Genomic DNA, 15,468 nt, shown 5'->3' with positions numbered 1-15,468 from the left:
AACCGTTTAAGAGCTGTGCCTCACAGGTACCTCCTTTATAACCCACTAGTGTCTTTTCAGATGTTTTTTCCGTGTCATAGATACGGAGAATCTCGGAGGGCACCTGCTGAAAATGGAGTAAGTGACCACTGTCATACTCCCAAGGCCTAGGAAAGTAACTAAGCCCGTGTATGTTTTTTTTATGAAGTTGTTGGAAGGCGTTGATAGTTCATGAGGCGAAAACGAACCAGTTAAATTAACCAGCTTGTGGTAGTCGACGGGTCGATGCATACTGACAACGCCGAATTCGCGAATAATAAATTTTTTTTTAACACTGAACCCTTCCAGGTCCAACAATAAACATATGTTTTCCATGGCGAAAAAAAAAAAGTTAGAGAGAGAGCTAGAGAGGTAATGTCCGTACAGAACTAGTACTGATTATGAGTTCGATTTTACAGTATAGACGGCGGCACGAATTAATAGATAACACATTAAAGGGGTTCCGACAGTGGGGTTCTCGGCGCTCTCAACATTCATCAGAAAATAGATACTCGGATAATGAGTATCAATAGTACCGCTACCGCTTTATCAGCGGTACTATTATCGCCATGGAAAACATATGTTTATTGTTGGACCTGGAAGGGTTCAGTGTTAAAAAAAAATTTATTATTCGCGAATTCGGCGTTGTCAGTATGCATCGACCCGTCGACTACCACAAGCTGGTTAATTTAACTGGTTCGTTTTCGCCTCATGAACTATCAACGCCTTCCAACAACTTCATAAAAAAAACATACACGGGCTTAGTTACTTTCCTAGGCCTTGGGAGTATGACAGTGGTCACTTACTCCATTTTCAGCAGGTGCCCTCCGAGATTCTCCGTATCTATGACACGGAAAAAACATCTGAAAAGACACTAGTGGGTTATAAAGGAGGTACCTGTGAGGCACAGCTCTTAAACGGTTTAGGGATACCGGCCCTTAACATTGAGAGATTCGGCTGTCCAAAGGCCACCCTGCTGAAAAAGAAGGTTATGAATATCGAGACCGGTGAACCCTGGCGTCTGGCAACATCGATGAGCTGTGGTCATCACATCGACGGGGAGCTGCCCTTTGGATGAGGTTTATTTGTATAAATCCTGGATAGCATCAGCCCTGGGTGTGAAGTATAGGACGCTGTATGAAATCAGCCTATGAAAGCATGGTGAGTCATATTATTAAGTTTTTTTTTTAATTGTTAATTATATCTTTTCTTGAAATAGAACTATTTTAAAATATATCATACACAGAAATAACGGCTTTAAATTTTAGTCTTATCAGAACGCTCTCAATAAGCTTTGAAAAAAAAAAAAAATCGAACGTCTTCTTAAATTAAAACAGTAGAAGCTTTGACTGAATTTGTATGACGTATTGTTTCAAAATTTTTTTAAAACGATTGTTTATCGAGTTTTTCACTCGTAATAGTATATATATATATATATATATGTATGTATATATTTTAATATTGATTTCACCTATATAGAATGTAAATCAATATACATTTTTAAAATTGAGTAGTCTTCTCATGCATATGAGATTTTCGGTCAGAAAATGGGTTATTACGGCCCTGTCTTTCAGCTGTTAATATATCTGTTTTAAAAATATTAAACTTAAATACACAAGCGTCGCCTGCTAACCTGATATTATTTTTTCTTGTATCGCTGTAGAACTACTACCCTGGTCATGACGGCTGCTTCCCTCGGTCGGAGAGAAAGCTTGCTTCCTTTTTTTCTTTTTTTTAATCTGTTTATTGTTTTTTTTTTTATCTTGCCGTATATCAGTCGCTCTTCCCCCATGTATATACCCCCCTTTTTTTATGAATAAATTTTTATTACCTTTCTCTAAAAATGGTCTTTAGTGTTATTTTGTGTTTTTTATCTAGGTATTTAACACTATGTAGTGTGTGGTGTATGTAGTAACATTTTTAAAAAATCACTCGTATTTTTACTGAATCGATTTCAACAGGGAAAAAATAATGTCAAGGGGGGAAAATATGTTTTTTATCGTAAGGAGGGTAAGCCGCTATAAGTACCAAGTCGTTGACATGAAAGCTATATACGTATTTTTTTATTATTATTTTGTTTATTTTATAAATATTTTATTTATCCCTTAATTGCAATGTAATTTTTTAATCGTCGGTACAGGCATTTGTCTCGGTTATGTTTCTCATAAATACCCTTCAATTTTTTTTTTTTTTTTTTTTTTGTATGTATAAAAAGAATAAATTTAATTTCATTTGAAATAAGAGTTTGTTAAAATTAGTAAAAGATAGTAAATTGAATGAGAGAAAACCGCTGAGAATTCGTTCATCTCGAGAAATTGAATATGTCGGAATTAAGGACTGGAAACCAAAAACTGTTTTTGGAAAGCATTCACTGTGAGAACTTTTATGAAAGAAACAATGGATTCACACTGAATAGTTAGGGAGGAATAATGTTCAGTTGGTCATTCTAAGTGTCACTCACGTAGGTCACGTTCTAAGTCACGATATAACATGCGATTTAGAAACAGTAAAAAAGGACTTTCATTTTGAAGTCTTGCTGGCTAAAAATTCCTTGTGGATTTTTTTTTGGAATCATTTTTATAAGTTTTAACATTTCTATCATTTTTATGAGTTTTAACATTTCTATCATTTTTATGAATTTTAACATTTCTATCATTTTTATGAGTTTTAACATTCCTATCATTTTTATGAATTTTAACATTTCTATCATTTTTATGAGTTTTAACATTTTTTCGTGTTATTTACCCCCCTTTTTTTATAAAAGTATTATTATTTTATTGAATACACACATGCTTCTGAGAAAAATGGTGCGAGAAAGAATAAAAGTTAAAATGTCGTGTCCACTCTTTAGTTGACACCCATCATATCGGATACCGTAGTTTATTTTTAGCCTTTTGTTATTCTCATCACTATTCGAAAAAACATGCCTCTCGTTATAACAATGTCTGCTAAGGAACATAAAATTCATGAAAAAAAAAACTCGAATAAACATACAGATATAATATTTCATAGTACGTAAGCCGAAGTAACCTTCCGGATTGATAAACATTAGAAATATTTTCAGCAGAAATGTAAGAAACATTCATATTTCATAAAACGCCAGGAAATGAATATTTTCTTAAGTTATGAAAATTTTATTCATTGAGACATGTCAGAGACACGGTTTTCACACCCAATTCAACGTAAATATAATTTAACACTAGAAAGACCACGTCGATTTTTCATACTGAAGCATATTAATTGCTGAAATCCCGCTAGCATTTGTCACTTCCAGTGGAGATCGTGATACGTGCAGAGTTATGCAAGACGTATCAAAGGATAGCGCTGTGACGGCCCAGAGAAAATTTTTTAGCCGTGAAGAGACCGGGAAAGCCTTGATCGGGATCATCGTTGTGTCCGTGATTATCACGTTAATGTGTTTGCGTTGAATGTGTACGACGACCCCAGCTTCAAATTTAGAGGAAACTGTTCTCGTTCCCAACCTCTTGGTGATGGTGTTTTTTTCACGAAATGTAATACAATTTATGACATTCGTGTTTTTGTCAATAACACACCGACGATAAAAGGAATTAATTTAAATTCCAGACAAATGTATAAACTTATCGAGCATGCTATCGATATCTTGATATGAATAAATATTTGAACTGTATAAACTTGTAGTCTGTCTCATTTTTTGAACTACGCGTGAAATTTATTCACATGACATTTTAATTTAAAAAATATATTATTTAAGAAATGTAAAATCTTCAAACGACAAAATAAACACTTTTAAGTAAATAAAAATAAAATAACGAAGATAATGAAAAAACGATATATAGATGGATAGTAACGATAAAAACATAAAGAAAATAAAATGTTGACACAAAGATAATAAAAATCAAATAGATAAACGATGAAACATTAAAAAAAAAATTTTGAATGATTGAAAAATAAACGAAATGAAAATAATATGATGACACTAAGATAATAAAAATCAAATAGATAAAATAAATAAAAATTAAAATTTTTGAATAAAAGTTTGAATAATTAAATATAGAATAAGTTGGAAAGGCTTGAATTAAAAAAAATATATATATATCAATGGAAATAAAGTGAACTAAAACAAGTGAAATAAATAATTTTTAAGTGGTTGTGAATGTAATATAAAAATAAACTAAAAATGAAAAAATAAGCTAGCACTGAAAATAAAATTATGACACTAAGATAATAAAATCAAATAGATAAAATAAAGAAAAAATTAAATTTTCGAATATAAGTTTGAATAATTAAATAGAGAATAATTGGATAAAGTGAAATAAATAAATTTTTAAGTGTTTGAAGTGAATAAAAAATAAAATAAAAGCCATGAATAAAGTGACATAATGAAAAACTAAAAGTAGGTTTAAATTTAAAAAATAATATCAATGAAAATAAAATGTTCACACAAAGATAATAAAATCAAATAGATAAACGATGAAACATTAAAAAATAAAATTTTGAATGATTAAAAATAAACGAAATGAAAAAGATAATAAAATAAAGAAAATATTAAAAATTTTTGAATAAAAGTTTGAATAATTAAATATAGAATAAGTTTGATAAAGTGAAATAAATAAATTTTTAAGTGTTTGAAGTGAATAAAATAAAAGCCATGAATAAAGTGACATAATGAAAAACTAAAATAGAAATAAAATAATAAAGTGCGGGAAGACACAATATCTTTCTTATTTATGTGGTATAAGAAGTGATGTCTAAAGAATAAGCTTTCTAAGGGTGTAGTTACAAATCTCGTTTCGTTATGGAAGGAAATATAGAAATGTTGACAATGAAAACTTGTGTGTGGTTTTTTTTTGTGCATATTTTTGGTATCTAATCTCTTAAAGATCCAAAGACGATGGGTAAAAATAATAACGCTTGGAAAGTGAGCGTTTTTTTTTAATCATGTTTGATTAACTTGGATATTTTTTTAATAAAAAGGCTCTTCTCGAAGCAGCATAATTTGAACACTAGTGGTTAATTAGCATCATCATCAACCACAAACGAACTATATCTTTTCAAACTTGAGATTTGAAAACAGCTAGAGAGTTTGGTGCCAAAATTGACATTTTCGCCGTAATTTGGCGACTTAATTTTTTCTCTTTTAAATTCATTTCTAATACAGCTTCATGTCCAAAGAGAAAATCGGGACGACATTTCATAAATTTTTTTATATAACGACATAGTGAATAATTTTCACGGAAGTTAAATATCGGTAGTGCTGCCATCTAGTATCGTCATCAACGTGGGTCACGTGATCGACCATCTTGAGAAAATTTTTAAAAATGTATTTAAATAAAAATGGTTCGTGGAAAATAATTGAAAAACAGTAGATATGGTTCACAATATGCGCACTTTTCACCAATAACTCCGTGGACGATCGTCGATCATAGGCACATCAAAATTAGGAGCGACGTTCTTTAATACACTTCCTTAAACGTTCTACGTTTTATTATTTTTATATACTTATTTCATAAGGCATTCGTCTAGCAAGTCTGTTTGGTTCAGTGGTTAACACACTAGCCTGGAGAACGATATACTCTATCGGTTGTCATGGGTTCGAATCCCGATCGGACACTAAAATAGTTTTTTTCCAAATAAATAAGACCAACCGCCATTTTGAAAATAAATACGGTCGACAGGTAATCCGGTTCGAAGTCCGGCTAAAAAAGGAAGTCGGTCAAAAACGCGCGAAAAATAGAAAACATTTCCGGTGGCGCCATCTAGCGGCGGAAATTGGCATAGCCCCAGAGCTAAGCAGCATAATTTGTACACTAGTGGAAAGTGTAACGGAAGTAAAAGAAAAGCAGCATCACAAAGAAAATCCCCCCCCCCCACGAAGAGTAGGGAAAGTGAAAGGACGGAGGGTCCCCGGAGATGGAGCGTGCCGAAAAATTACGCCAAACCGCTGCGTACACTACTAACGTCCGTCCCCCTCTGGCAGCCCGCGCCCTTCCATGCCAACACCGCACTCCGTCCCCACCAATCCATCCGCAGATGGACCCGTGGGATCTCGGTTGCCAATCACTCGCTTCAGCTCCCTTGCCACCTGAAAGAAATCATGCATACATGGCACATGGAAGCACTGAACAGAAATGACAGCAAGTGCTTAACATCAAGTGGAAATTGTCAGGAAAGAACATGACAAACATCGCAGTTCTGTTAAATGAGCGGGGCAGAAGAGAAAAAAAATATATACATACAGTGATATGGTGAAAAATATTCCCATGAAACATCACAGTCCATCCGATGAATATCCAGGATTACAGAGCAGTGGGAATTCGAGAGACTAGACACAAAATAGTCTCACAAAACATCACAGTACAAAATGCATTCCAGAACAAAACCAGCGTTGTGGTAATTCATGGTTCACTACAGTACAAATACAAATACAAATACAACGCCACAACAGGCAAATTGCCCAACGAGGTGGCTGAACATCATGGATCCCCCGAGCCATTTTTTGGAGGCCCTACCTCGTAGATCGTAGAGCTTACAAATATATATATGGATACATGTGAGTAAATGCAAATACATAGAAAAGATTACAAAGCTACATAAATATGTGAAAAAGTATAAAAAAGGCAACGGAAATCTGAAGAACATCATTGTCCTAATTTCACTAAGAGTTGACAATGGGAATTCATGTGAAACCTCGTTGTTCGATGAAAGAATGAAAAGTTTATGGTTCGTAATCGGAGTCTGAGCAAGAATCACCTACATCATGATCCTCTACAATACCAGTCACTGGTCTAGGATGGATGAAAGAGTCTTGATTATTTTCAAGTTGATTGATGAGCATTTTAATTTGATCGTGGAGACCAGAGGTATTGAGCACTGAAGTCATCCACGATTGAACATCATTTGCCTGGACCCGGATGTGTAGATTCGCGGTCAAAGGGCAAGTGGTCGCGTAATGGTACGATATGCCCTCCTCCCCGCATTTGCACTTTTCTGTTCTCTTGTGGAACCTGGCAAGGTAGGCGGGAAATGGACCGTGTTCGGAAAAGAAGAGGATCATTTCCCTAGTCCATTTCCTAAGCTTGCAGTTAACGGTGGGGAGCAGAGCGAAAATTTTGCGACCAGTCTTTCTCTCGTTAGACCATCGATGCTGCCATTTGGTCATCATTTCTTCATGAAGAATGTTGGTTGCCCATGACACGGGGAGAAATATCGTGAAATCTGGTGAAGCTCTGGTCGTCGCTGATTTGGCCAGTTGATCGGCCCGTTCATTACCATATGTGCCCTCATGGGCTTTCACCCAAGCAATTTTAATATGTGGATTGTCACATAGAACTTCACGGATTTGTCGGGCCGTACGATGTTGAGATAATGGGTTTTTGATGGCAAATATGGATGACAGAGAGTCAGTGTATATACTCACTGGTTTTTTACATTCTAGAGCCTTTTGGACGGCCATATGAATTGCAAAAAGCTCCGATTGGAACACAGTATTTGAGTCATTTAATTTACATGACCATTTGTAGATTTCCATACCTCCTTTAAGTATGATGAAGGCTGCAGCCACGCCGTTTTCTGATTTTGAACTCCGTGAAGATGTTAAAGTCGGTATTCTCCTGCCCTATTTTTGCAGGTGCAGTGGAGATCTGTTCTTCTTGTGGATAATCCGCTGGGTGATGAGTCCAACCTGTTGTCTTGGTCTGGAGCTGGGAAAAACTGATGTTGGTGCCATCCTGAAGCTCGATATTTTGTTTGTTTCTGAGTAGTAGACCCTTTTTGGCTTCAAAACCAATGACCAAGCGCAGTGGGGGTAAGCCGGCTAGAACCTGTAAGGCATTTGTGGGTGAGGTGGAGTATGCTTTCAGAATATATAATAGGCAACCTCTCTGGATGGAATCAAGTCTTCTACCTTGCTCCTCCGTAAGTTTACCTCCCCATGCAGTGGCACCATATGCTATTATCCGCTGTGCGACAGTCAAATATAATATTCTGCGCATTCTAACACTGATGCCCCAGTTCTTGCCAGTGGAGCACCGGAATCGAGGGAGAAGTGCATTGATCCTTAATGAGATTTCCGATATGTGTTCGTACCAATTACATTTGTCATCAAAAACGACTCTAAGAATCTTGATGTTTGAACTTCTCTTGATGAATTGTTCGCCAAGTCTAATGGACGGAGGTCGTTTCGGGGAGATCCACATGAATCTAGTTTTCTCCATTGCCATCTCCAGCTTATGTTCCCCAAGCCAATGATTTATTGTGTTGAGGATCGAGGATGCTAAGTTACCCGTCCTTTCCACTGTCGGGCCCGAGACCATAACTGTGATGTCGTCAGCGTAGGCCTGGACCCAAACATTATTAGGCCAGGAGATGGAAAGAATGTCATTTATGAACAGATTCCAAAGAAGGGGACCTGAGCAAGAGCCCTGAAGACATCCCCTTGTCATCTTATGGCGAACCGGTCCTTGAGAAGTGTTCATTTGGACCATCCTTTCTTGTAGAAGGCTGAAAAGAAATCTAGCAAGATTTGAAGGGATTGGCAAGTTCATTAATTTAGAAACAAGAATATCGTGACTGATGTTGTCGAATGCACCCTGGATGTCAATTGTGATAATTATGACATTATGTTTTTTCTTTTTCTGTCTCTGTATTTCGTTGGTGATTGCCAGTAGCGCATGTTCAGCAGATTTCCCGTGGCGAAAACCATACTGTAAAGGGCTGAAAACATCGTGTTTATCCAGAAAGTAGGAGACTCTTTGGCATACGACTTTCTCGAACAGCTTTCCAAAAGTGGACAGAAGGTGGATTGGTCTGAAGGATTTGGTTTACGTAGGGTCTCTATCCTTTTCAAAAAGAATAAGACGTTACTTATTTTGAAATGAAGAGGAAAGTGGCCGAGATCCAGGCATTTATTGAAGAGAGAAAAAAAGACATCAGGAAATTTTTTCAGGAGTGCTTGCATGACCACATTGTTGATGGCATCAATTCCTGGGGCCTTTTTCTTATTTAGATGCGAGGCGATATGCCACAATTCCGAAAATTTGATCTTTTTGTTGTCTGGGCATAGAGATGATGACGCGGCGCAGACCTGTACAGGAGAAGAATCAGAATTTGATGGGAAGAATTCTTCGAGTTGGCGCTTGGCTTGTTCCTTGACTGAAATGTTCCCTTCAATATTTTTCTGGAAGAAAATTTGGGGTGAGAGTGACGACTGTTTAACAGTTGCTTTGTAAAAAGTGTCATATGGGTCTGTGGCTGCGCTACAAATTTCCCTCCACGATTTCCGCTTTGTTTGACGGATAAGTCGAGAATATATGGCTCTGTTACGGTGGAAGATAACTCGCAAAGTCTCCTTGTTAGTAGTATTGGCAGCTAAATATTTTCGTTTGCTTGCCCTGGATATCCTCCTCGCCATCTCCAATTCCTTCGTCCACCAATCGTCGAAGTAGTGCTTCTTTTGCTTAGAGACCAACAGGTACGTGTGACCTTTATTTTCTATAGATTCAAAAGGATTATTAGTATGGTCTTCAAGCTGTTGGACCGAGGAAATAGATTTTATTTCCTGTAGGTGAACTTGCATATTATCTTCAAGCATTTTTAAGAATTTGTGTATTCTTCTTTTAGAGTTGGAGTATTTAATTGTGCTGCAAAGAACAGGATGATCTTGGACGGTGATCTCAATGTAGCAATGAGGACTATGTGCGACGTCCTCGTTTCTTGCCTTCCAGGTTATATGGTCCAATGGGGGAACACAGTTACACAACGTCACATCGGGGGCACCAGTAGCACCATAGTGGTCATAAGTTGTTGTGCCATCATTATGAAAAATTAAATGATTAGCTCTAGAAAAATCCAAGAGCATCCAGCCCCTAGTGTTTGTGTCTTTATAACCCCAGCTGCTGTGGTGTGCATTCATATCAGCAGAAATGAGAACTGGGAGATCTCCGGCCTTGCTATAGATCAGGTTAAGTTCTTGAATGGTTAATTCGATTTTCGAGTACGGAGACGAATAGGCTGAGACTAGTATAATCTCACCTCTGTCGGTAGAAATTCTGATGGCTACGCAATTTGTCATTATCGCGAATGTTGCTCCAATTATTTTTTTATTGGCAATGACAATTGCAGCTTTATTATTCTTTGACATCCACCGAGGCCAGCTGGTTGGGAGTTCACGAAGTCTTCCATTGCCGAAAAGAGGTTCTTGAAGCAGCAAAATATCCCACGAGTGTTTAGTTGCTCTCAGTGGGAGAAGCGCCATTGCGTTCCTGCATCTATTACTGTTAAATTGTAGAAGTTTTAGATTTGGTGCCATGAAGGAAAACAAGGTATCGGGTATTGAAATTAAGCAATGAAGATGTTGAATTTAAGTTTGAAGTTGTTGTGTATTTCCTTGATAACTTGAGAACTGATGGTTGAAGATTTCCCGGAGATTGAGATACCCTTGCTTGTAAGTTTGGCCGTGATATGTTGCTTTGCGTCAGCTTTGATAATATTAGAGTAATGTATTTGTGAAAGAAGATCGTCGTAAATTACTCTGTTGTTCCCCTTGGTTGGAGAGAAGAACCAAGTATGAATATGCCAGTTCTGTGATAAGATCCTTCCGGATGTCTCTTGCACCATTTCACCATTCCTGACGACTTCGGCAAAGGAGGTCAGCGGATCTGAGAATCTGACTTTTTTCATCTTATTTGCGATTATTTCAATATTTCCAGTGTTGACTTTGCCTGAATTACGATGTTGAGTTGAACCTACTGCCGGGTACTGTGGTCTTGTTGAAGAAGTATTGAAGGTGCACCTTCTTAGAGGGGAAGAGCTTTTATTCTGTTGTTCATTCCTACGTGTAGTTTTATATTCGACCAGCTCCTTCTTCCGTTGGAAAAAAGTTCTAGCCCTCGGTGTTGAATTATTCTTCCAATTTTTTCCAGTTTGTTTGAGGGCATAGGATTTTCTGTCTGTTAATCGCTGATTATTCTCCATTTGCATCCTTTGTTTTCGATGCGATTGAAGTTGTCTCCAGTTAAAATATTTGTTATTCTTCTTGTTGCGTTGGACCACTCTCCAACCTTCTTCTGTTGCGGTCCCCTCATAGTTGTGGGTGGTTTGGTCATATCCAGCCATATGGAACATTTTTTCCTGAATAGAAGTTCTCTGTTTATCCTGATTAATTTCTCGTTGTTGAATTTCTCCCGTTGGATCAGCATAAACTTCGTCCGAGTCAGTTAGAGGATCAGATTCGGATGAGAATTCATGTGGTGGTGGGATTATGAATTCTTGATTGGTGTTCCCTAGTTGTGGATGTACAATTTCTTTGAGACAGTTACTCTGGCTGCTTCTTTTACTTTTTTCAGAATTATTTCCCGTTCGATTACTCCTCTGTTGAAAAGACCGTTGAGGAAGAGGTTCTTCGAAAATTCTTTGTTCTTCCAGGATATCTTGTAGGGTCCGCTCTATTACTTCTCCAGTCTGAGTGGATTTATCTGTTTTTTGAAAACTCTTTTTGTTTCCATTTCGTTCAAGTTGAATGTCTTTATGTTGAGATCTTTCTTGAACTGAAGTTTCGACAATATCCTGTGTCGATATACAGATATATATCTTCTACTTCCTCATTGTGGGTGCCGATTGCCCATATGTTGATAATTTCCAGGAGTTTTTCGGCCTTTTTTCTTTGGAGCGTAGGTATTCCGAATTTAAAATTTTTTCCCTCTCCTGTGGAATATCTAATTATTTGTGTTAGCTCTTGGAAAATATCCTGGATGTTGAAGACACCATTTATAAATTTCCTTGGTGAGAAAATATCTATTATATTCGTATTCTTGGATGTTGATGCAATTTGTTCTGTATTCTTTAAAACTCTTTGTGCATCCTGTGCGGGACTGTTTGAAGAGCAGTTATGTCCACAATTTTTATTGCTGTAATTACAGGAATTATTTTGTATTGGAGTTAAGTTCACACTTTCTTCTAGGATTTCATTTCGAATAATTGATCGTTCATTGGAGATTGACGATCTTTCTATTGTTGCTGACGCACCATCGTCAGGAAGGATCAATTTTTCCGGTACAACCGCAGGATTCAACTCTCCAGAGATTCCTGTTATTTCCAGTTGGCCGTTCTTATCCAGTTAAGTAGTTTTTGCTCCTTTGGTACTATTGCCATCAAGATGTTCTTTGTTCGTCGTTGAGTACGGGATGTCGAGGAATTTATCTACCTTATTTTTTGATTTCCTCGTCTTTTTCTGCCCTTTTTTGTTTCCTTTCGAGGAAGTATTTGGTGAATCTACAGGATTCGGTGCTTCTTTCTCCTGAGATTGCCTGCAGATGTTGCTATTACGTGAAAGAAACTCATTAACTGCGTTTCCAAAATTTTGTCTCGTAAAAGTATTTTCCATGGTGTTCTGGTCTTTTGCGGTCAAGTCATCATTATCCTGGGAATCCATTATTGTAGTCACGGGGGTTGAATTGCCCATCGGTGATACCAAGAAGAACTTGGACCTAGAGATATTGGATGATACTGATTCTAGGGTGTTTGAAGATTCCGTGGCCATATTGTTGGGTCTTCCGTCCTGTTTAATTCCCTCAAGGATGTTGCATTGTTTCAGGGACTCTGTCGTTGTGTCCGTTGTCTTAGCCGAGAGTTGGGATAACGTGTCATGGATGATCTCCTGGATTTCTGATGTACCAGCTTCTCCATCCTCAGCGCTAACGGTTGGTTCTTCTGATATTGGTAGACCAATCTCAAGTTCAGGAGACTTGATTTTATCCGTCCTGCATACCTCATCTGTTGATACAAGAAGTTTTTGTCGTGGATTCATCGATGTGAAACTGATGTCAGCATCAGTCGAAGGGTCTGAATTGTCCAACATACTCGATTTGGTGGAGTCAAAAGATGATTTGGTGATGTCTATTGTGTCATCCTCATCCTCTGTTAAGTTCTGATGAACCGGGCTGAATACCTTGAGTGAGTCATTAAGCACCCTTGACTTGACGTAGTTTCTCAGTCTATATTTTAGTCGAGTTTTCATTTGATGCACTGTGTTCTCCAATTTCTGGAATCGCGAGGACGTCTTTGGAGTATTGTCATCCATCATGAAAAAGTTCAATGGAAATATTTGCAAGAAACACCAAATTAGCACTGAATATCGTATATTGTTAGAGGTTGCAGAGAAATTTCCAAACTTAAGCGAATTAGTGCAACAATGTAAAATGTACCACGAGAGAAAATATGTCCATATATATGTATCATAGTAAAAAAAAAAAAATATACAAAAAGTGAAAAGATGCAAAATGTTGCCAAAAAATACCTAAGGAAAAATCACAGAAATTCCAAATGCATATGACAAGAACGGCCAACTGTTATTAAAAAAAAAAAAAAAAAAAAAAAAAAACACCACCACCACCAAATTTGACTCGAATCGGAAAGTAATTTCTGGAGTAAAATATCCCCAATCACTTACCGATTAGCAAATCCAATTAGTGGATTTTAGACGAAAACATTTATGCGATTTCACGCAAAACTCAAGTGCAAGAAGATATACACCAATAGAATATATAAACAAGGTTACAAGTTACAAGATTGAATTTTGATCAGGTGAACAAATTAGCGCTCCAACTGCCAGTAAAAACGGTCGAACAATATCGAGTTTGGTGTCTATGAATTCGTGAGGCAAAACATTAAGCATTATGATTTGTGCAGTTCACAAGTAGTAGAAGCAATTAGGGTACTAATCAATGACAATTAGCAGTATATTTACCTTCCAATATTATTATTTTTCCCCCCCTTCCGAGAAAATATTCTATAAATAGAAATCAAGTCTCCCAAAAATCAATCAATACTCAATCACTATAGAATTAGGTAAGACCAATCAACTTCCAACACTAAATGGAAAAATTCACAATATATACACACTTGAATAAATAAATATAAAAATATATACAGCACATGTATGAGGCAGGTGGTTATGTATAAAACGGAGCTGGAAGGACATCTGGACAGCTGGAAAGACGTTTACTGTTTACGACTTCTGAGTTTGACAGTTGGGAAAGCACCCACAAAGGTACTGAAAATGTAGCGCACTATTTATGAGGTTTTGTATCTGACAGCTCAAAAGACGTTCACAAAAAACCGTTATACTATTTTTAGCTCCGAGATATGAAGGTATATATAATATGCCAGTCTATCACTTCCTGTTCTAAGTATTAGGATAAGTATATCGAAACATCAACATATATACACCTACATATATATATATATTCTTTTTTATAGGTCTGGAGAAGCAAAATGGCGAGACAAAAATACAATTAAAACAATCAATGAGAAAAACCAGTTGAAAATATGCACAAACAACCAGGGCCGCAACAAAACAAATATATCAAAAAATAGTACAAAAAATCAGCGAAAATATTATGTAAACAAGTTCACCAAATGTTCATTAGAAAACATGTCATTACCACTAATTGGTTTTGCAGTTTTAAACTAATCAAGCTTTTATCTCGGGAACCGAACGTGACTCAGACATATGACCATTTTAAATACTCGGCCAAAACATATATATGCATTAAAAATTATAAAATTCAAGCAGAAGGAATAAATTTAATTGTTCAAAGTTTTCTGCCTTAATCAATACTAAGGTGGCCACAGAGAGTATGCTTTGGTAGAACCTTAATAACTTTCACATTTATGAACCGATTTGATCCACAAAAGTTTAAAACTGTTCAATAAGGATCGGCCGACAGTTCCATCACAAACAATTGAAGGGTTGTCACGCAAATTAAAAAGTTATATAATGTCGAATGTCAAAGTACTTACAAATTACGGCTCCCGCATAAATCCAAAATGAATACACAGAAACACTACACTTCTCAAACAATTAATTAAAAATACATCCTGAAGCCGGCTGATCACAAGATTAGAACAGGAGACACACAAGAGTTGGGACTATCCTGGGTGCCCTCCTCTTGAAAAAAAAAAAATTCACAACGGCACGAATATGATAGCGTTCCAAAACACAAAAACAGAAAGAAGAAATTTGATGAAATTACACAACAGTATTCCCTACGGCCGTTGCGCTGGCCACTCGGGTAAGGCTACCGAGCCTACAACATTTGGGGTCGGCTACCAGACTTGAAGTTTCTCGTGGCACGGAGCTCTGACAAACGTTACCGGCCTGTTTGAAGTCTAAGGCGCAACTCCACTTGTAGTGACCGATCATAAACGATGCTCTGTGACGTCACGATGTCACGTTTTCTCGTTATAGCGTTTTTCGCCTTGCGATGGATGGTAACCTAGCAACGGATAGCCAGAGAGTTTTTCGAACGTTTTAATCAGTTGATTGTATTTCGTCGTACAGAATGGATGTCGCGTATAACTTGTCCGTGTGTGTAAATAAAATGTTCATGTCTTTAAAAATGAAATTTACATCTTCTCATTGCCGTCGCCTTTACTGGTGACCCGGACGTGATCCTGAACCTGCCAAGAACT

General features: G+C 36.9%; 2 protein-coding genes across 7 annotated transcripts in view; one reads left to right on the top strand and one right to left on the bottom strand.

Moving 5' to 3' along the window:
• The window catches only part of LOC149064563 (nephrin-like), a 144,973-nt gene that overhangs the window by 121,969 nt on the left and 7,536 nt on the right, over nt 1–15,468 (top strand). The window lies entirely within an intron of this gene.
• Nucleotides 6,716–7,453, bottom strand: LOC149064565 (uncharacterized). Its single transcript, XM_089254609.1, has one exon. It carries the CDS (start codon nt 7,451–7,453, stop codon nt 6,716–6,718), a length of 738 nt encoding a protein of 245 aa, XP_089110735.1.

This window comes from Pholcus phalangioides, unplaced genomic scaffold, assembly GCF_987345545.1.
Source record: "Pholcus phalangioides strain wild (caught in Gottingen) unplaced genomic scaffold, Ppha-v1.0 ptg000042l_1, whole genome shotgun sequence".
Classification (NCBI taxonomy): Eukaryota; Metazoa; Arthropoda; class Arachnida; order Araneae; family Pholcidae; genus Pholcus; species Pholcus phalangioides.
This window is presented reverse-complemented; position numbering and strand designations above follow the sequence as displayed.